This window comes from Paralichthys olivaceus, chromosome 7 (genome assembly GCF_024713975.1).
Source record: "Paralichthys olivaceus isolate ysfri-2021 chromosome 7, ASM2471397v2, whole genome shotgun sequence".
NCBI lineage: Eukaryota > Metazoa > Chordata > Actinopteri > Pleuronectiformes > Paralichthyidae > Paralichthys > Paralichthys olivaceus.
In genome coordinates, this window is record NC_091099.1 from 11,327,501 (window position 1) to 11,343,589 (window position 16,089).

The following is a 16,089-nucleotide window of genomic DNA, read 5'->3' on the forward strand; positions in this document are numbered from 1 at the left end:
TGGAAGGATGCAGGATGGGTCAGGGAAAACCCCATTAAATGTTTAACTTTGCTGGGAGTTGCAGGATGAGGGGTTATGCAACATTTTTATTGATTTCTCAGAGAATAATTTGTGGATCTTGTTGAAAAAAAAATCTGGCATGTTTATGAGTGTGTGCTATTCAGTGCAGATCCAAATAAAAATAGTTCTAGTTCTAATTTCAATGACTGATGATGTTTTCTGTCTTGCTGCAGTTCTCTGTCAGCCTCACACCCACTGACGACCTGGCTGGAGCATCCTCCATCGTGACGGTCCTGGAGGGTTACAACAGCCTGATCTCTGACACCTTTCACAGGGTCTCCCAGGTCAAATCTGAAATCTCCTCATTGACGGGTTACGTCGATCAGTGGAGGAAGGGGCACTGCAGCGAACAGCGGCCGAAGCCCTCGATGCCCGGGCCCCTGCAGAAGCTGCAGAGTCTGAAAGACTTCATTCACATAGTGAGCATGGAAGCTCTGATGAGAGTGAAGGAGTTTCTGAATCTACTGCTGAAGAACCTGGATCATCTGGAGACTTGTTAAAAGATGGACATGAGGACCAATCAGTGATGTCGCTCCCTCGTGGCCATATTGAACTTTTGCCACGTGTTTTAAAGGGAATTTATTCTTGAACATGCACTTATTTATATACATATGTATTTATTTATCTCTTCTACTTAGAAAATGTGTATTTTGTACCAAATATCTTTTCATCAGCATGTCTGCAGCACAAGGGTGTTTGTATGTAAACTCATCCTGAGCATGTCTCGCACACAGACACTTCAGCTGCTCATAGGTTTGTATTACATGACACAACTGTTTCAACAACAAAATAGGAATCTACAAATTAGCTTACTCCTGAAGCTGACTCAGCAGTGTGAGGAAGAGGCATCACATTCAACAGTGATGTCAGCCATCGAGGACATTTGCCAAGAACCACAGGTGTGTTTGTATTTAAACAGGAAGGGTAAAGGGCGACTTCAACTTCAGTGCAATATCATCAGAATTATTTATATCCATAGATTGAAGTTTTGTATATTTTTCTACAGTTGACAGAATTTTTTTTATAACTATTGACCTTTAAATATGAATAAAATGTTTGACAAAGTTGTGTACATGAAGTGTGTGGTTGTTGTATTCAGATGAGATGAAAGAGATGAGTATAAAGTGGATAGAGACACAGACCAGTGTCAGTCGTGGGTGTTCAGGGGTCATGAGTGGGAAGTGTTTATCCACAGCAGCTTATGATTAACTCTTGCTTTCAACTAACATTGAAAAATAGTGACTCTCACTATGAACTGAAAAATCATGAATCCTGCAAATAATCTGGATTTAATGTAAAGACAATAAAACACACATTCAGGTGGTTTTGTACATTTTCTTCAAAACACATGTACACAAAGAGAAACGCTCTTTATATAGTTCTGTTTGTTTTAGTGGAAACAACAAACAACAGGAACACGTATTACAGACACGCAGGAGCAGGGGGACTGAAGTTAAGTGACAGTTCAGTTTAACACATGAAATACTGGTCGATCTGACACAAAACTAATGTATGAAGAACCATCACATTTACTTTAAAACCTCAAGATGTCAAATATAGATTCTTAAAGAAACTTATAAGAGTCCAGGGAATTTCTCTCTCACACTCATTGACTCTCTCATTCACTCTCTCACTCACACTGAGAATTAACTATTGAACCACTTGTTTCTTTTGACATTGCTGCTCTTGCCACCGTTACCCATCAGTTTCTTCTTGTACTGCTCCACCAGGCTGTCGAAACGGTCCCCATCCCTCTTGAAAGGCTTCTTAGCTGCTTTAACCTTATGGAAAAAAATGACAATTAAGTCAGTGTTAGACCAAACCACAGACATTTGTTTGTTTTTTTATAGTGATTGCTGTCCAAAGTAAAATGTGAGAGTGTGAAAGTTACCACTTTAAATGAAATTTTGCAAAGTAAAGCTTAATCTTTCTGGATTTAAGTATCAACAGTAAATACTTTGTACTGACAGTGTTTGGGTTTGTTTAACATGCCCTTGTGTTGACTATAATCCTTATGAGTCAACATGTTGCATTTGCCAAAACCAATAAATGAGTAATAACCAAGAATGTTGGCTGATATATCTGTAGCTGCCACAGAGATCCATTAACAAACTGACACACTTAGAACATCAGAAACCTTCTTAATTTTAAGTACTGTTCTTATCCATCTCTTGGACTTAAATCATATATATTTGGGTATGAGCACCTCTAATAATCTTAAGTTAAGCACAAGTTCATGATCATATGTAGATAAATATTTTACTACTTTCAACTAACCGCTGTGGCTTTCTACTTGTTTTATGTAATGTTTTAAAATAATATCATTGCTCCCCTTTAGCTAAGTATTGTGATAATTCCACTAAAATTTCACCTGGTGGCACCAAACAACAAAACTTTACATGAAGTGTAAACTAAGGTCAAACAGGAAGACGCAGAAGCTCCTGCAACATGTTTTCATGTTTAAATCCAGTCCATCGAGGTGATACACATTTGTTCAGAGACAGTTCTGTCGTACTAATAAACCTTTGTAAACTACCAAGCAGATTTCCAGCAACAGTTTTAAGGTTGTTTGCATTTGCATTTGACAACGTTCTTGTTCTCTGTGCAAGTCTTCTCATCTTGACTAGTCTCAGGGGCTTCAAGATTAAAACAGACAAGCCACTGTTTTTAAATTGTTTCAAATCAATCAGGGCTTCAGCACCTGCTCTTCACTGACTGAGTATGATACCCAGTAACGAATAAGCATTAACAGAAGATATGTAAAAACCTGGTTTCTGGACTGCATGGGCTTTTCCATCTGTCGTCTTTGAGGCTCTTTCCTGTTGGATCCAGGTTTCACTTTCTTGGGGGGTGGGCCTTGCTGCTTTCCTTTATCACGCATCCTGTAAAACACAAACAGGTCAAAACAGGCAACATGGTTACACCTGCTGGGAAAGATAAGTCGGCATCTGTGGTAATTGCAATAAAAAAGATCTAGAGTAAGAGCTTGACACATTAACTAAACTCATGAGGGAGAAACATCCACCAATGCAACGTCAATAGAATATTACAGGAGACAAAAAGGCAATATGATCTCCACCTGATCTTAGGTCCCCGATGAGAAGGTAAATGCAGAACCTTCTTTCGTTTCTTTCCATTCTCCAGATCAATGTGTTCAACCTCAGGGTTAGTCTGGAAGCCGGAGTAGAGTCTGTCTTTCTTCTGGTTCTGAGGGGGAGCTGATAAACACAGAACAAACAGGGGACAGAGAGAATATAAAAATATAAGAGGGATCAAATGGTAACGGCACAAATAAAAAATAAAAAATTCTTGTTTGCCATTTCAATTAGGTGTTACAGCTGGTTAAAGCTAACACAGATTCTCCTCAGCGCAACTGTGCTGTTGTGAATCCATCTTGTGACAGAATGTGATGTTCTTTTTCACTTTTCTACATGGTTCATATAAGCCTGGTGAACTAATGTATAAAGTCACAATCCTTTCATACCCCTTTCCTTTCCTCTCAGCTCTGATGACGACTGGGGTTTACTTCCTCCTTCCCGCGAGCCTTGTCCGCCACCAGCTGCCTGAGGATTAGCGCCTCCTTTAAAGGGACGATTTTGGGAAAACTGCTGCAAAAACATACTCACAGCGTTATTTCCCATTTTGAAAGAGTAATTCTTGTTTGAAGGCTGATTCTAAGATGAGGGTATAACTCTATTTAATAGACAAACCTTGCTCTTTTGTTGTCGCAATTCTTTGATTTTAAGTTTCCTTGAATCCTCCAGGGAGAACTCTACAATAGGTCTCTGCAGACCAAGAAAACAAAGTACATTTCAAAAAGCTGCCTTTAAACACAAACTATAATTCATTTGAATATTTAAGTTCTCCAGAGTTAAAGTGTACCTTGTGTGGCCCAAAGATATCAGGGTTGTTGTTGAGGTGACGAAGTGTTTTGAGTGCATGTTCATGGTCCTGGAACTGGACAAAGCCGTAACCTAACGACTGTCCCATCACCTGACCCTTCTCTGGCTTCCTATCATACATCACCCGACACTGAGAGGAGAAACAGGAGCACACACACCATGAATAGAAATGGCAACATGACAACAACACCCCCTACTGGGCACACAGATTAATTCTACAGCTGCCTCGTTCACTAAATTATTTCCAGGAATGCTTTACAAAGCTGAAATTTAAAAACCTTATTAAATTGATATTTGATGAAATGTACCTCTGGGATGCGCACTCCCTTCCCAGCCTTTATGGCTTCAAGGCAAAGCGTTCTGAGTTTTTTATTGTCGACCGACTTGGGCAGGTTGTGGACACACAGACGAGTCTTTGATACAAACACACTAATGTCCCGAAGCTTGGTCCTCTTTATTTCTTCAAACTAGGAAAAAGAGACAGAAACAGGATATGAGCCAATTCAGGTGTGATTATGAGAGGTCTCTCAAAAATGATGCTTTAAAGAAACCATTCTCCAAATGGAAAGATGTAAAATGCTCAATAAACTCACTCTGGTTCTTTTGATCATGTCTGCTTCAGGTACACCCTCTGCAGCCTTGGTTCCAGCTCTGATCACTGGAGTCAAAAGAAAAGAACAGAGTTAGACAGAGAACTGATCTAGAATCAACTCATTAAAGGAGTGTGACATCTAAACTGATCTTATAATCTAATGTGGACGTCTCACAAGTCAGACATGGCATTTCTGACTTTGCATCTCACTTAGAGATATATTAGTTCATGGTTTTTAATGTGAAAGTCTATTAAACTTCAAATCAGCATTAAGAAAGAAAGAAATAACTCTAATTGGAAACGGTCAGAAGTAAAAATACCCTGAGAAAACATAGGAGGAGAAAACAGGAGGATGAAATGGGTTTACTCACATCCCTCTCTGGCCAGGTACAGGTTCCTGGTGCCTGTTTCTACTTTAACCTTATCGACCTTCAGTTTGGTAGCATCCTCTCTGGTCACTGCCGCCACAATCAACAGCTTTCTGCCGTCTACACGAACACCACCATCCTGCATCAAACAACAAAGTGTTAGAGCAAGATTCATAAAACACAAAAACAGACATGACATAAAAAAAAAAAGTTTAAGAATATTTAGGGTTATATATTCAGATTACATGCACGTTCATTGCAGATTACCTCGGCCTGGTCTTCTGCTGCAGCTATGCATTTGTCTGCACACTCTTTAGTTTTAAACTGAGCAAATGCACAACCTAGAAAAACAAAACAACAAAAAAACATAATGAGCCAATCAGCACGTTTTCCAAAAAACAAGAGAGGAGGAAAACTGCTGACCGACCTTTTGAATGTTCTGTGTCTGGGTGGAGAACAATCTTGATGTAGTTAAGTTCTCCGTACTTCAGGAGAACTTCCTCAAGACCTTCTTCCTCTGTGTCAAAGGACAGGTTCCTGAATGAGCCAGGAGAAACAAGAACAATTATAATTATAACATAAATGCTCATTGATAGTAAGAGAAAAGTAGACCATGAAACAATCCTAAAATTGTTTTAAATGGTTTAGAGTGAGATAAATGACAGAAAGAAGAGTCTCTGACCTGATGAAAATTGTTCTGCCCTCTTTCACATCAGATGGGAGAAGTTTCTTTTGAGCTACAGGAAAAAGCCCCAAACAACAAAAGTTGAAACAATCAAATAAAACATTTGTATTATAGACAGAAATTTGAAAAAGATAAGCTGAGGCTTTAAACCTGATTTCCTTTCTTCAACGTCATCATCTTCCTCTTCATCTTGACTTTCATTTGAATCGAGACTACTCCCATCATCATGATTATCCTCTTCCTCTTCATCATCATCATCATCCTCCTCCTCCTCTTCACTGTCTTGTTCCTCATCATCATCTTCATCCTCTGTTTGGGATTCCTCTACCTGCTGCACAGCTGGTTTAGAGGCGACTCTGCGGAAAATTCACACAATTGAGAAAAAAAAGTCAACCACTTAAATTAACTGAATTTTAAAAAAGTGGAAGCATATAAACAGAAGAGTTTATTTTGGGGTTCACACTTTTTTTTTGATGGTGCAGCTGGTTTCTTTTCTTCCTCATCCTCAGGTTCACTTTCTGAGTCCGGCTGTTTTCCAGTTGCCACGTCTGTAGTTTTATTTCCTGTGAGGGAAACAAAATGAAGCTCTTTATTTTGACATACTCTGATGACTGTAAGGACTCACAAAGTGGGCTCTTCTCATTTCAATTGTGTTGTAGACATTGAAAAGAGGCAATGTTGTTTACTGAGGGAAATGTACCTGCACTGGAGGACTGCTGTGTGGCAATGAATTTGTCCTTAGGTATAGCCCAGTCAACTGCTACCTGCCTCCCTGTGATCAAACAATAATGTTTAGAAAAAGCAGTCACACTTTTTAAAGTAGATAAAAGTTTGCAGTTGTCTCAGTCACTGACCTTTTATCTCTTTCAGGTTCATACTCTGAAGAGCTTTTGCTGCCTGAGACACATTTTTAAACAAGACGAACGCAAATCCTCGCATCTTCCCATCTATACAAAAAGACAAAGTAAATATGGGAAGCAAATAGGTTGATCGTCCCAGTCAACAGTGGCACAGCAATTCAAAAACAATGCTTGAAAGAGTTATATGAATTAAACCTAATTTTACCAGGTTTTAGGGGGATTTTGGCCTCGAGAACCGTTCCAAACTTGGAAAACACCTGCTTCAGGTCACCTTCTGAACACTACAACACAAGACACTTATCACCCTGCAGGTCAAGTAACACGTGTTCTCAGCAGGTACATGTAAGTGGTTAAAAGAGCGATTTCAAGTTGTTTTGCTCTGCATCATTGAAGTGCACTGTACCTTAAAACTGAGGTTCCTGATGATGAGCTTTGCTTTGAGTAGTTTCTTCCTGAAGCCTTTAGATCTGTCCTCGTTCTCTTTAGAAGCCGGAGCGGTTTTTTTAGCAGGTTCTTTAGCAGGTTCTTTAGCAGGTTCTTTAGCAGGTTCTTTAGCAGGTTCTTTCACTGCTTCAGTAACTGGTTCTTTAACTGGTTCTTTGGCTGCTGCTTCTTTCGATGGTGCTGCAGAACCACAGACATGAACAGGATTATGAAGAAGGAAAAGTAAAACCAGAAAACTGCTGCTTTGGACACGTGTCTTCGTACCCACCTGTTTTTTTCTTTTTATCTTTGTTTATTTTCTGCTTGGCCACAGACACAGAGATCCTCTGTCCGTCGTAGTCTTTTATTGTTTTCATAGCTTGCTGAGCGTCCTCCTCCATAGCATATGTGACATAGCCAAAGCCCCGACATTTTTCTGCACCTGGTTTAAAAAATAAACAGTTATATGTGAGCTGCTTCTGTTGACATTTTTATTTTAAAATCACTGCTACGAGTTTTTCTGCATCGTCAGGGGTGGATGTCAGCTTACCCGAGTTATTGTACAATGTGATTCAACTGATACTTCACCTTGTTAACTAGTTATTAACTTAAACAGATGCAGAGTAAACGACAACATCACCTTTCTCTCTGACCACGAAGCACTGCTTCACCGGACCGACCTCTGAGAAGATTTCCTCAAGACGCTGGTTCGAAGCTGAGGCTGGAAGAGAGGCGACGAATAAGGTCTGAGGAGCAGGCATGGCTCTCTGCTGCTAGCTAGCGTTAGCACGATAGAGTTAGCTTCCCCAGCTCAGTAATGACTCAAAAACTGCGGTTTAATCTGCAAACAGTCAAAAACTGGAGGATACTATTAAACTATTCAAAAGCAAAAGTGACCGTGAGATAAACAAATACCACGGAGCTGTTTTACTTGAACACCATTAGCTGCCAGGATTCATCGCATGTTTACATATGTGGGCAGACATCTTAGAAAGTGAGCGGAAGTCGTCACTATCCGACTTTCTGAAATCTGGAGCGTGGCGCCTCCTTCTGGCCCGGAGGTGTCAAAATGAAATAAAACAAATGCATCTTGTAAATGTTTGGACTTTAGAATTTGAGCTGAATATGCAGTGGAAGTTAGGTACAGATAACAGAAGTTGATACTTGTAGTGTTTATCAGCAGAAATCCGTATTGTGGCGCCCCCACCAGGCCAATAGGTAAATTGGTCATGTTGCAGAGATTCAGCTGTAAATAAGAATATCTTAACACTGAGAAGGGGCAGAACTTTGCCTGAAAACAGAATCATCCGTGCATTAAAAATATGTTTGACATATGAATAGTTTACATTTAAGGTTCAGTGTGTAAGGGATCTATTGAATATAAAATAATCCCAGTGATGTTTTCACTAGTGTGTGTAATCTAAATTGTACACATTGATGTTTTCTTTACCCTAGAATGAGCCCTTTATATTCAAATACTTATACTTATACTTAAACTGGACACACTAAACACTTTTTGAGTTTTTATGACAACTGAAGCTGCCACAGGTTCTCTTTCATGTTTGGAAGGGGAGGGTGAGGGGTATTCAGCTGCAACATGCACCTTCACCTCTAGATCTCACTAAATTCTACACACTGAATCTTTAAGTATAAACAAATGCTTATGTGTGATCTGTGAAAAAAATGAGGGAGAGGTGAGGTTTCACATCCACAGGAGTCCCCTGTGTCGATACAGAAGAAGCATGTTTAACTGTGGGCCAGCTCTGTGTGTGTGTGTGCATTTTGGACTTTTCTAGAAATTAGGCTGAAAAAAATCACATCTCACCTCAGATAAGATATTCACATATTTATTTCTAAACCACCAACAAGAGAAGTAAAGAAACACTAGTCTGGAAAAGAATTACACATATCAGAAATGTCGGAGATGTTCAAGTTATGTGAACATTTTACACTACACTCAACAAGCAACTTCATCTGACCATTTGTACAATCTCAAGTATTCAGTTGTTAATTGCAGCTTTGCGAGGAAAAACAATATTAATAGAAAAAATTAAGACAGATAAACTGTTTAAAAGATCTCACATCATGAAAAAACACTCAAGTAACTGATGGATACCACCATGTAGTACAGTCAGTCTCTGAAGAGATCACATGAACTCCTGCATATCAAGATGTTATCATCTGGTTTTCATCCAGCATGTTCAACAAATGCCTACATGGTGGAACTTCTTTTACATGATTAGATATTCTTCAAGGCACTGGTTGTATTTGTTTTAGTTTCCATTCATGAGGTTTATAAATTTTAAGTTTTTATAAGTCTTCAGTTATATATATATATGCTACTATTGTTACAAAAGCATATGAACTACTATACTGCATGCATATAAAGTGTATTGAATGTAATCAGGAATTGTTAAGAGCAGTAAAAAGTACATTTGAATATCTTGCATCATAAATAATCTCAGTATGAAATGAAGTTTATCAGTTGTGTATTCAATCATTAACATTATTAAACATTAAGTAATGGGAATTTGACCACTGGAACGGTTTATTTAACTTCAAGCAGTGGAGACAGTTTTCAGACATGAACTTTAGAAAATGTCAGATGAATTGGGTCAAGACAGAGTTTACATGTAAAGGAGGCAGCAGGAGATTATCCGGGTCAGACGCTGAGAACAACAGGAAAATGTCCGGAACATTCAGGTGAGGGGTGGTGTCGGGTTAAGCATCCAGGAGGTAGGACATGACATATAAATTCAACGGTGGAAATCACATGTTTTTGTTGAGGGAACATGAATTCATCAAATCAAACCTCCTTTTTTTTAATCCTGAGATCTTTGTTTTCTTTTTTTGTTTTGCTTCAATCTCATGTGACAAACATCATCGACATGCCCGCTCACTCACAGTTTTCTCACATGAGCTCACTCAGCTGATTTCTAAGTTTACCATGAACTCCACTTTTATCTGGTTCTGTTGACGTCAGTGAATCTTCACTCAAAATGAAGCATTTTAAACTCAAATGAAGTGTAAAAAAATACACATATAGACAGGAGATATAAGCCGTATCTCCCCTCTCTCATCATGGGCAACGTGAGATCACTGGGGAACAAGATGGACAAGCTAACGGCGCTAGCCCAGAGCCAAAGGGAGTACCGGGAGTGTAGCCTGATGATTCTTTCAGAGTCATGGCTACAGAGACGTTCCCAACACAAACGTTAACATCGAGGGATTTCAGACGGTTCGGGCAGACAGGGATTGCACAGAGAGCGGCAAGCGTAAAGGAGGAGGGTTTGCTGTTTTAGTAAACAACCGATGGTGCAATCCTGGTCATATTCCATTCAAGGACAGTATTGGTTGCCAGGACATTGAACTTTTGGCTATGGTACTCAGTCCATACTATTTGCCCAGAGAAATCTTGCATGTTATCACGGTGGCTGTGTACATTGCCTATGAGGTACTGCAGGCCTGTTTCGAGGTGACTGACTGGGATGCACTCTCTGTGAGCCGCATGGACAGGCCATTGATGGGCTTACAGAGGGCATCACGGATTATATAAACTTCTCTGTGGACTGCAATGTCCCAACAAGGACTGTCTGCTGTTATCCAAATAACAAGCTTTGGATAACAAAAGACATCAAAGCCATCCTCAATGAGAAGAATGAAGACCATCACAGCTTGGTTATTGCCAATGAATTTAATTTATTTTTTAACAGATTTGATACAGCGGCCCCTGCCCCCCCAACTCTTCTGCGGTCCGTCTCCAAACACCAATCCTCCCCCCTCGTTACACCTTTTCCGGCTCACAAGCTGACTGTCTTCTTCCTGATGACTTCATCCCTCCTCCTCCCCAGCCTGCATCCTCTACAACGGTCTCAAACTCAATTTACATGGGGGCCGTTGGAGGTAGAGTCTGGGTGAGGCTGGGCCGCATCAAATACTCCACAAAAAAGGGTTTCAGGTATTCCAAAACATACAACTTATCCAATCTTCTCAATCTTTATGATGAACAGTTCTTCAACATGAACGGTTCTTCAGAACGGAATCACGTTTCAATCAAGTGACTAACGCTGCTAATTCGCTTTGGCTAACTTGACAACAAACGCCACCGGAGGCTGTCAGGGCAAGCAAGGCCCGTGCAACAACTCGACAAAAAGGTGCGTTTGAGAAAGACGCGCAGGCCGCACTAACACTAGACTTTGATGTCAAGTAGGGGGCCGCGAAATATCATCCGCGAGTTTGAGACCCCTGCTCTACAGTGTCCTTCACCTCACCATCTTAGAAGAAAGCTGAGGAAACTCTACTGCATAAGATACATGCCATCCTGGACAATGTCTTTCACCCTCTCCATGACGTGCTGGTCAAACACGGGAGCACCTTCAGTGCAAGACTGACATCACAAAAATGCACCACAGTGCACCACAGGAAGTCATTCCTGCCTGTGGCCATTCAACTATATAATCCTCCCTCTGAAAAACTCTGAGTCAACAGACTGGAGTCATTACAAGCATATCCATTTGCACTAAATATCCAATGTACAGTACGCACAATATTGTGTATATTTCATATTTTTATTTTATTTTTGTATGCTAAATTTCTACCTTTTACTTTGATTGGAACAATTTGGAACAAACAATTTCCACCTGGGATCAATAAATTAATTCTGATTCTGATCTGATCATTCATCAAAGTACTTTCTTAATGTTACTGCAACACACCAAAAGGTAACAAACAATTAGGGTGAACAAAGAAAACAAGAACAGTCATGTTGACATGGAATTGAGTTGTAGTGACACCATCTTACATCTTGGACTTCAGCGGAGTGATGTTGAGTGAACAGAGGAATAATTCCAGTGCGGTCATATACTCCTGTGGGTGCCTCTTCAGGTGACCTGCATGTGTTGAATCCTCCCACTTCTTTGGGGTGACGTTTATCCCGCGCTTTCGCCAGAAGTCGATCAATTCCATCGTAGTCTGTGCGTCACTTAACGGATCGTTCTCGCAAAAGAAGAACAGTGAGGGGGCGGGGATTGATGTGTTCCAAAACACATCAATGCTTGTGTTGTAGTAGTCCAACGTTTGCTGTTTGAACATGCCAAAGTATAGCAAGCTAACGTTTTTTACCAGTGTCTCCAAACAAGGACATATGGTTTTACCTAGACCTGTGCAGAGAGGAGAAAAAAAAAAAGTATTTTGCACTGAAAACATTCACTCCCATTCATATATGTATCATCTGCATGTGTGACTAATACTAATGACATGAAATCAATAAGTTAAATCACGTTAATACCTGTGGCCATCATCTCCACAGAGCCCACGACCAAGCTATCGAAGACTTGACCTTTGATCCTCTTTGTGAGCGACTGATATTTCAGCGTGTCCTGGGACACATGTACCAGCAGCTGAGTAAACGTGTAGCCACCAATAGAGAAGGCATGGACAAGCAGTGGGCGGGACACAAATCGTTCGCTCTGGAGCAACTCCAGCAACTTCTTTCCATGCTCCAGACCCCAGCGAGGCCACAGGAAGTGTTGCACCTGGTGTGTGAAACAAACAGAAAGTTCAAGGATCCCTCATTTCATAAATAACATTAATGGGTGTGTAGACAACAGTGTATTTATTTCTTTAAGAAATAATGATTAAAAACACAAAAATTAAAACCTTTCTGTAGCAAGAGAATTGCTTTGTGACTTTTAAGAACTTAATTTAAAGTAAATCCTAACCCTCTTAAGATATGTACGATTCATATCATCACTGATGGATAATTTCCTTACCTCACTCTCCACTACGAGCACATCGAAGCCAGTGCGGAAGTAGATCTCACAATACTTGGCCACAGCTTGAGGACGCGAACCCAGCCACGGGAGCATCACCATGAGGGGTTTGTGTTCTTCAGAGGCCAGGGTCTGGCCTCCTGAGGCTGGAGATGCTAATTCATTCATGTACAGAGTCACATTCTTACAGAGGTGGAGGGCAGTGATTCCTCTGCTCAGGGAGGTCCTCGCCAACATAGATGCTGCTGTTAGGCTCTCCGACGCATTAAAGGTGATTGGAGAGTCTGCAGGGAAATAAAGAGTTATAGTTGTTGAAAAGCACAAACCACCCACAGCAGGGTGAGATATGTTAAAAGGGTTAGTAAGTGGCCATTGGAAGTTAATGCCCCTCAGCAGCATGATTAATGCAGAAGGACTAGCATCAAAAACAACTGTATGGAAATCGGATCTGTTTTGTAGAGAGTAACATCTGTTTCAGATACTGATCAACTAATAGGATAGCATTTTCAAACATTCTCATGAAAAAAAAGTGCCTCGTTTTAACATCAAAGGCATAAAAATATATCAAAGAAATCCCAGGAGAGCTAGAGTAATGCTTAAAAATCCCTCTAAAGCCTCAAAGTAAACAGGAGTTACCAACCCTGCAAAAGGTCAACAAACACGTAGCAAGAAAAAAATAAAGGCATGTAGAAAAATTATATACTAAGCACAACTGTCTAATGACCCAAACTATTGTGGCTAGTTCACACTCAAGAGTGAATGTTTGTGCCAAAATGCCCTCCCATTGAAATTGCCTCAAAGAAATATTGAGATGTTCATGAAGCCAAAAAAACGCCTTCAGTCTTAACATCACCTTCATGGTAATGTGTCAACACTATATCAAACATTGTTATAGTGGAAAATCAAAGACTGTGAGAAATTTGAAATCAAAAAGTTGCAGTGGAGGCCATTTGCAGTTAGTTGGCACCACCTACAGGACTTTTAGACACATAGTACCTCCTAATGTAAGAGCTACTGATGCTCATATCCTCCAGTGGAGTGGAGTGCATTGAAAAAGGAACAATAAAAGTAAGAAGGAGGGGAAGATTAAACAGTAGAGCAAGATAGGTGGGTCTACATCACCTGAAACTGTGTCTTTGACAGTACCTTTATTATATACGCATTCATCATATCGAAGTTTGATATGCTTATATGTGGTGGGGTTCAAGTTATACCTGGTAAGTTATTGTGTGGATGGAAAAATACTGACATCAACTCTTTTTTGTTCTCATAAATATAATATAGGTTGAGGTCTAAAGTTTTGAAAGGAGTTAAGGATTAAATGGAGAAACTTTCACTGTATTGTATTGTTATGATCAACTTACTATCTTACTATTTGAGCTACATTAAACATTTCCATTCACCTCTGAATCAGAGGCTTGGGCCTTTAATAGAGACCAAATTACAGTAGCTGCAACAGGAACAGGACAGTGGGTGTGATTCAGAACAGGTTAGTCCTGTATTCATCAGTAGTTTCTCTGAATGCAGAGATCAACTCATGTTTCAAAAGAGACTTCTGCACAGAACAACATGTCAGTTATCAGCTGGAAGTATTGCATGGTACTTACTAGTTTACTGATGTGAACTTTTGACTGCCCTTGCTGCTGTAACATTGCATATTTCCTCAGATTAAAAGAATTATCTTATTTTAAATGATCTACCAGCTTTATGTCCTGAAAAAATATTGTTACAACCCAAACCACAGACAGAAGTTAGTAATCCTGTAAGACTGTAGTACTGCCAATACTACTAGTTGAAGATAACCCTGCAATATGCCCGACAGCGCCGAGGACTCGACCCTGTTTGATCCTCCTCTCGCTCCGTACTTTACTTGAGTGTGTCTCTTATCGAACATTCACGATCACTCACAACTAATTGACGCTATGATGTGTTAGTTTATAAAGAAAGTACGTCAGAGGCAGATCTGGGATGAACACATAGCCGCGAACCCGTCTTTAAATCACGTTACGTAATTTGAACAGCGAGTACAAACCAGCATGACGTTCTTACATGACTCCTTCACAACTTCTAGCGGGCGAGCGACTGACCAGGTTTCAGTTTGTGCCGGTGATGTTTTAATACATCTGCAGTTCTCCAGATCCCATGGTTATCAGCGGTGGGAGGTTTGTTTGTTAAACTCACAGCTGCTGTAGTCGTTGTGTGTCTCTGAATCGCCCCCGCTGCTGCTGCTGCTGCTGCTTCCTCTTTGTTGTCCTCATCCATTGACTCATGTGTTTTCAATCGAGCTTCGATGGCCTGAAAGGAACCGCGGTCCGGAAACACACCCTCTGACAAGCCAATGTGGACTGCATGTGATGTGATGCAACGCCTCGAACACATACACACACACACACACACACACACACACACACACACACACACACTATCTCAATCGTTTGCATAACCTATATGTCATCATATATGTCATTTAAGTTAAACATTCACCACAATAACGTGTCTTGTCCTAATTAAACAAAAGTATGAGTAAAGAAGTAAAACATATCACAGTGACATAATGTATTATGTAAATGTATTTATTATATATAGAAACTTAATTATAGTTTGTGCCTTAATATGTCCTGTATTCTCACTCATTTGATTGAAATTTATAATACATCTGTTTATGATAAAGAAATCTTTGTCATATATATTCACCCAGTTCGATTTTTTTTACTATTGCGAAATTATAACGACTTATGCACCTAACACATCTTAATAATAGTACAATTTATTTATACAGCCCCTTTCATAAATTAAGTGCACCTCAAAATGCTTTCCAATAAAATCAAAGACATTAAACAAGATAGATAAATAAGAACATGTGAGCAATAAAAACATAAAACTGGCAAAAGGTATAAAAAAATGGATTAAAGTCAAACATTTATTAAAAGCAAGATCACAGAAATAGGTCTTGAGTTGTTTCTTAAAACCATCAACAGAAGTAACTTGTCTGATGTGTGGTGGAAGTTGGTCCGTAGCAACAGAAAGCTGCATCCCCAAAAATTTTGAAGTTTGTTTTTAGGACATAGATTAAGCCCACAGTAGAAGACCTTACCGAACAGTTAGAAACACACTCTGATAAACAATCAGAGGTGTATGGAGGTTCTGTACCATTAAAGACTCAAACAAGTAAAATCATTTTAAGATCAGCTGTCTCTCTGTTCATGAGTGTCTCAGTCCTCCGAGTGTCAGTCCTGAGTGTCCTCTGGAGGAAGGTCAGTGGCTGCCTTTTAAACCTGAGGATCAATCAGCTAACAGCTCTCACCTGCACTGAATGAGTCTCTGGTGCAGGTGAAGCTGCTCTCCTAGCCCCCTCACCTCCACAGAGACAACAACAATTCATGCTCACGATCACACAGAAATTTAGATTTAAACATGCAAACTCAACA

The 16,089-nt window shown here is 40.0% G+C and overlaps 3 protein-coding genes across 8 annotated transcripts in view; 1 reads left to right on the forward strand and 2 right to left on the reverse strand.

The window, feature by feature from the left end:
- LOC109624291 (leptin-like) overlaps positions 1-1,132 on the forward strand; it is a 2,363-nt gene extending 1,231 nt beyond the window's left edge. Inside the window, exon 3 of the mRNA XM_020078845.2 lies at positions 234-1,132. Coding sequence (XP_019934404.1) covers positions 234-560 — 327 coding nt within the window. The 3' untranslated portion in view covers positions 561-1,132. The remainder of the gene's footprint in view (positions 1-233) is intronic.
- A 249-nt stretch (positions 1,133-1,381) lies between these two features.
- Positions 1,382-7,903, reverse strand: rbm28 (RNA binding motif protein 28). 2 transcript variants are annotated; one of them, XM_020079473.2, is made up of 20 exons: positions 7,531-7,903; positions 7,180-7,332; positions 6,871-7,091; positions 6,673-6,748; positions 6,462-6,554; positions 6,308-6,379; positions 6,071-6,170; positions 5,758-5,963; positions 5,605-5,659; positions 5,350-5,459; positions 5,190-5,263; positions 4,926-5,061; positions 4,556-4,620; positions 4,271-4,429; positions 3,943-4,092; positions 3,771-3,845; positions 3,545-3,665; positions 3,140-3,278; positions 2,828-2,942; positions 1,382-1,841 (listed from the first exon to the last, which is right to left on the reverse strand). In XM_020079473.2, the coding sequence occupies exons 1-20, from the start codon at positions 7,649-7,651 to the stop codon at positions 1,707-1,709; spliced, it is 2,376 nt and encodes a 791-aa protein (XP_019935032.2). In that variant the 5' UTR covers positions 7,652-7,903; the 3' UTR covers positions 1,382-1,706. The 2 variants fall into 2 exon arrangements, with proteins under 2 accessions (XP_019935032.2, XP_019935031.2); XM_020079472.2 differs by having other exon boundaries at positions 3,545-3,668.
- Positions 7,904-8,721: 818 nt separating this feature from the next.
- On the reverse strand, positions 8,722-15,900 carry LOC109624694 (transmembrane protein 53-A). Of its 5 annotated transcripts, XM_020079555.2 has the most exons (5): positions 15,756-15,900; positions 14,749-15,029; positions 12,662-12,945; positions 12,178-12,424; positions 8,722-12,049 (listed from the first exon to the last, which is right to left on the reverse strand). In XM_020079555.2, exons 1-5 carry the CDS (start codon positions 15,812-15,814, stop codon positions 11,688-11,690), a joined length of 1,233 nt encoding a protein of 410 aa, XP_019935114.1. In that variant the 5' UTR covers positions 15,815-15,900; the 3' UTR covers positions 8,722-11,687. The 5 variants fall into 5 exon arrangements, with proteins under 5 accessions (XP_019935114.1, XP_019935120.1, XP_019935117.2 ...); XM_020079561.2 differs by lacking the exon at positions 15,756-15,900 and having other exon boundaries at positions 14,843-15,029; XM_020079558.2 differs by lacking the exon at positions 15,756-15,900 and having other exon boundaries at positions 14,749-15,006.
- Between the last annotated feature and the right edge of the window lie 189 nt (positions 15,901-16,089).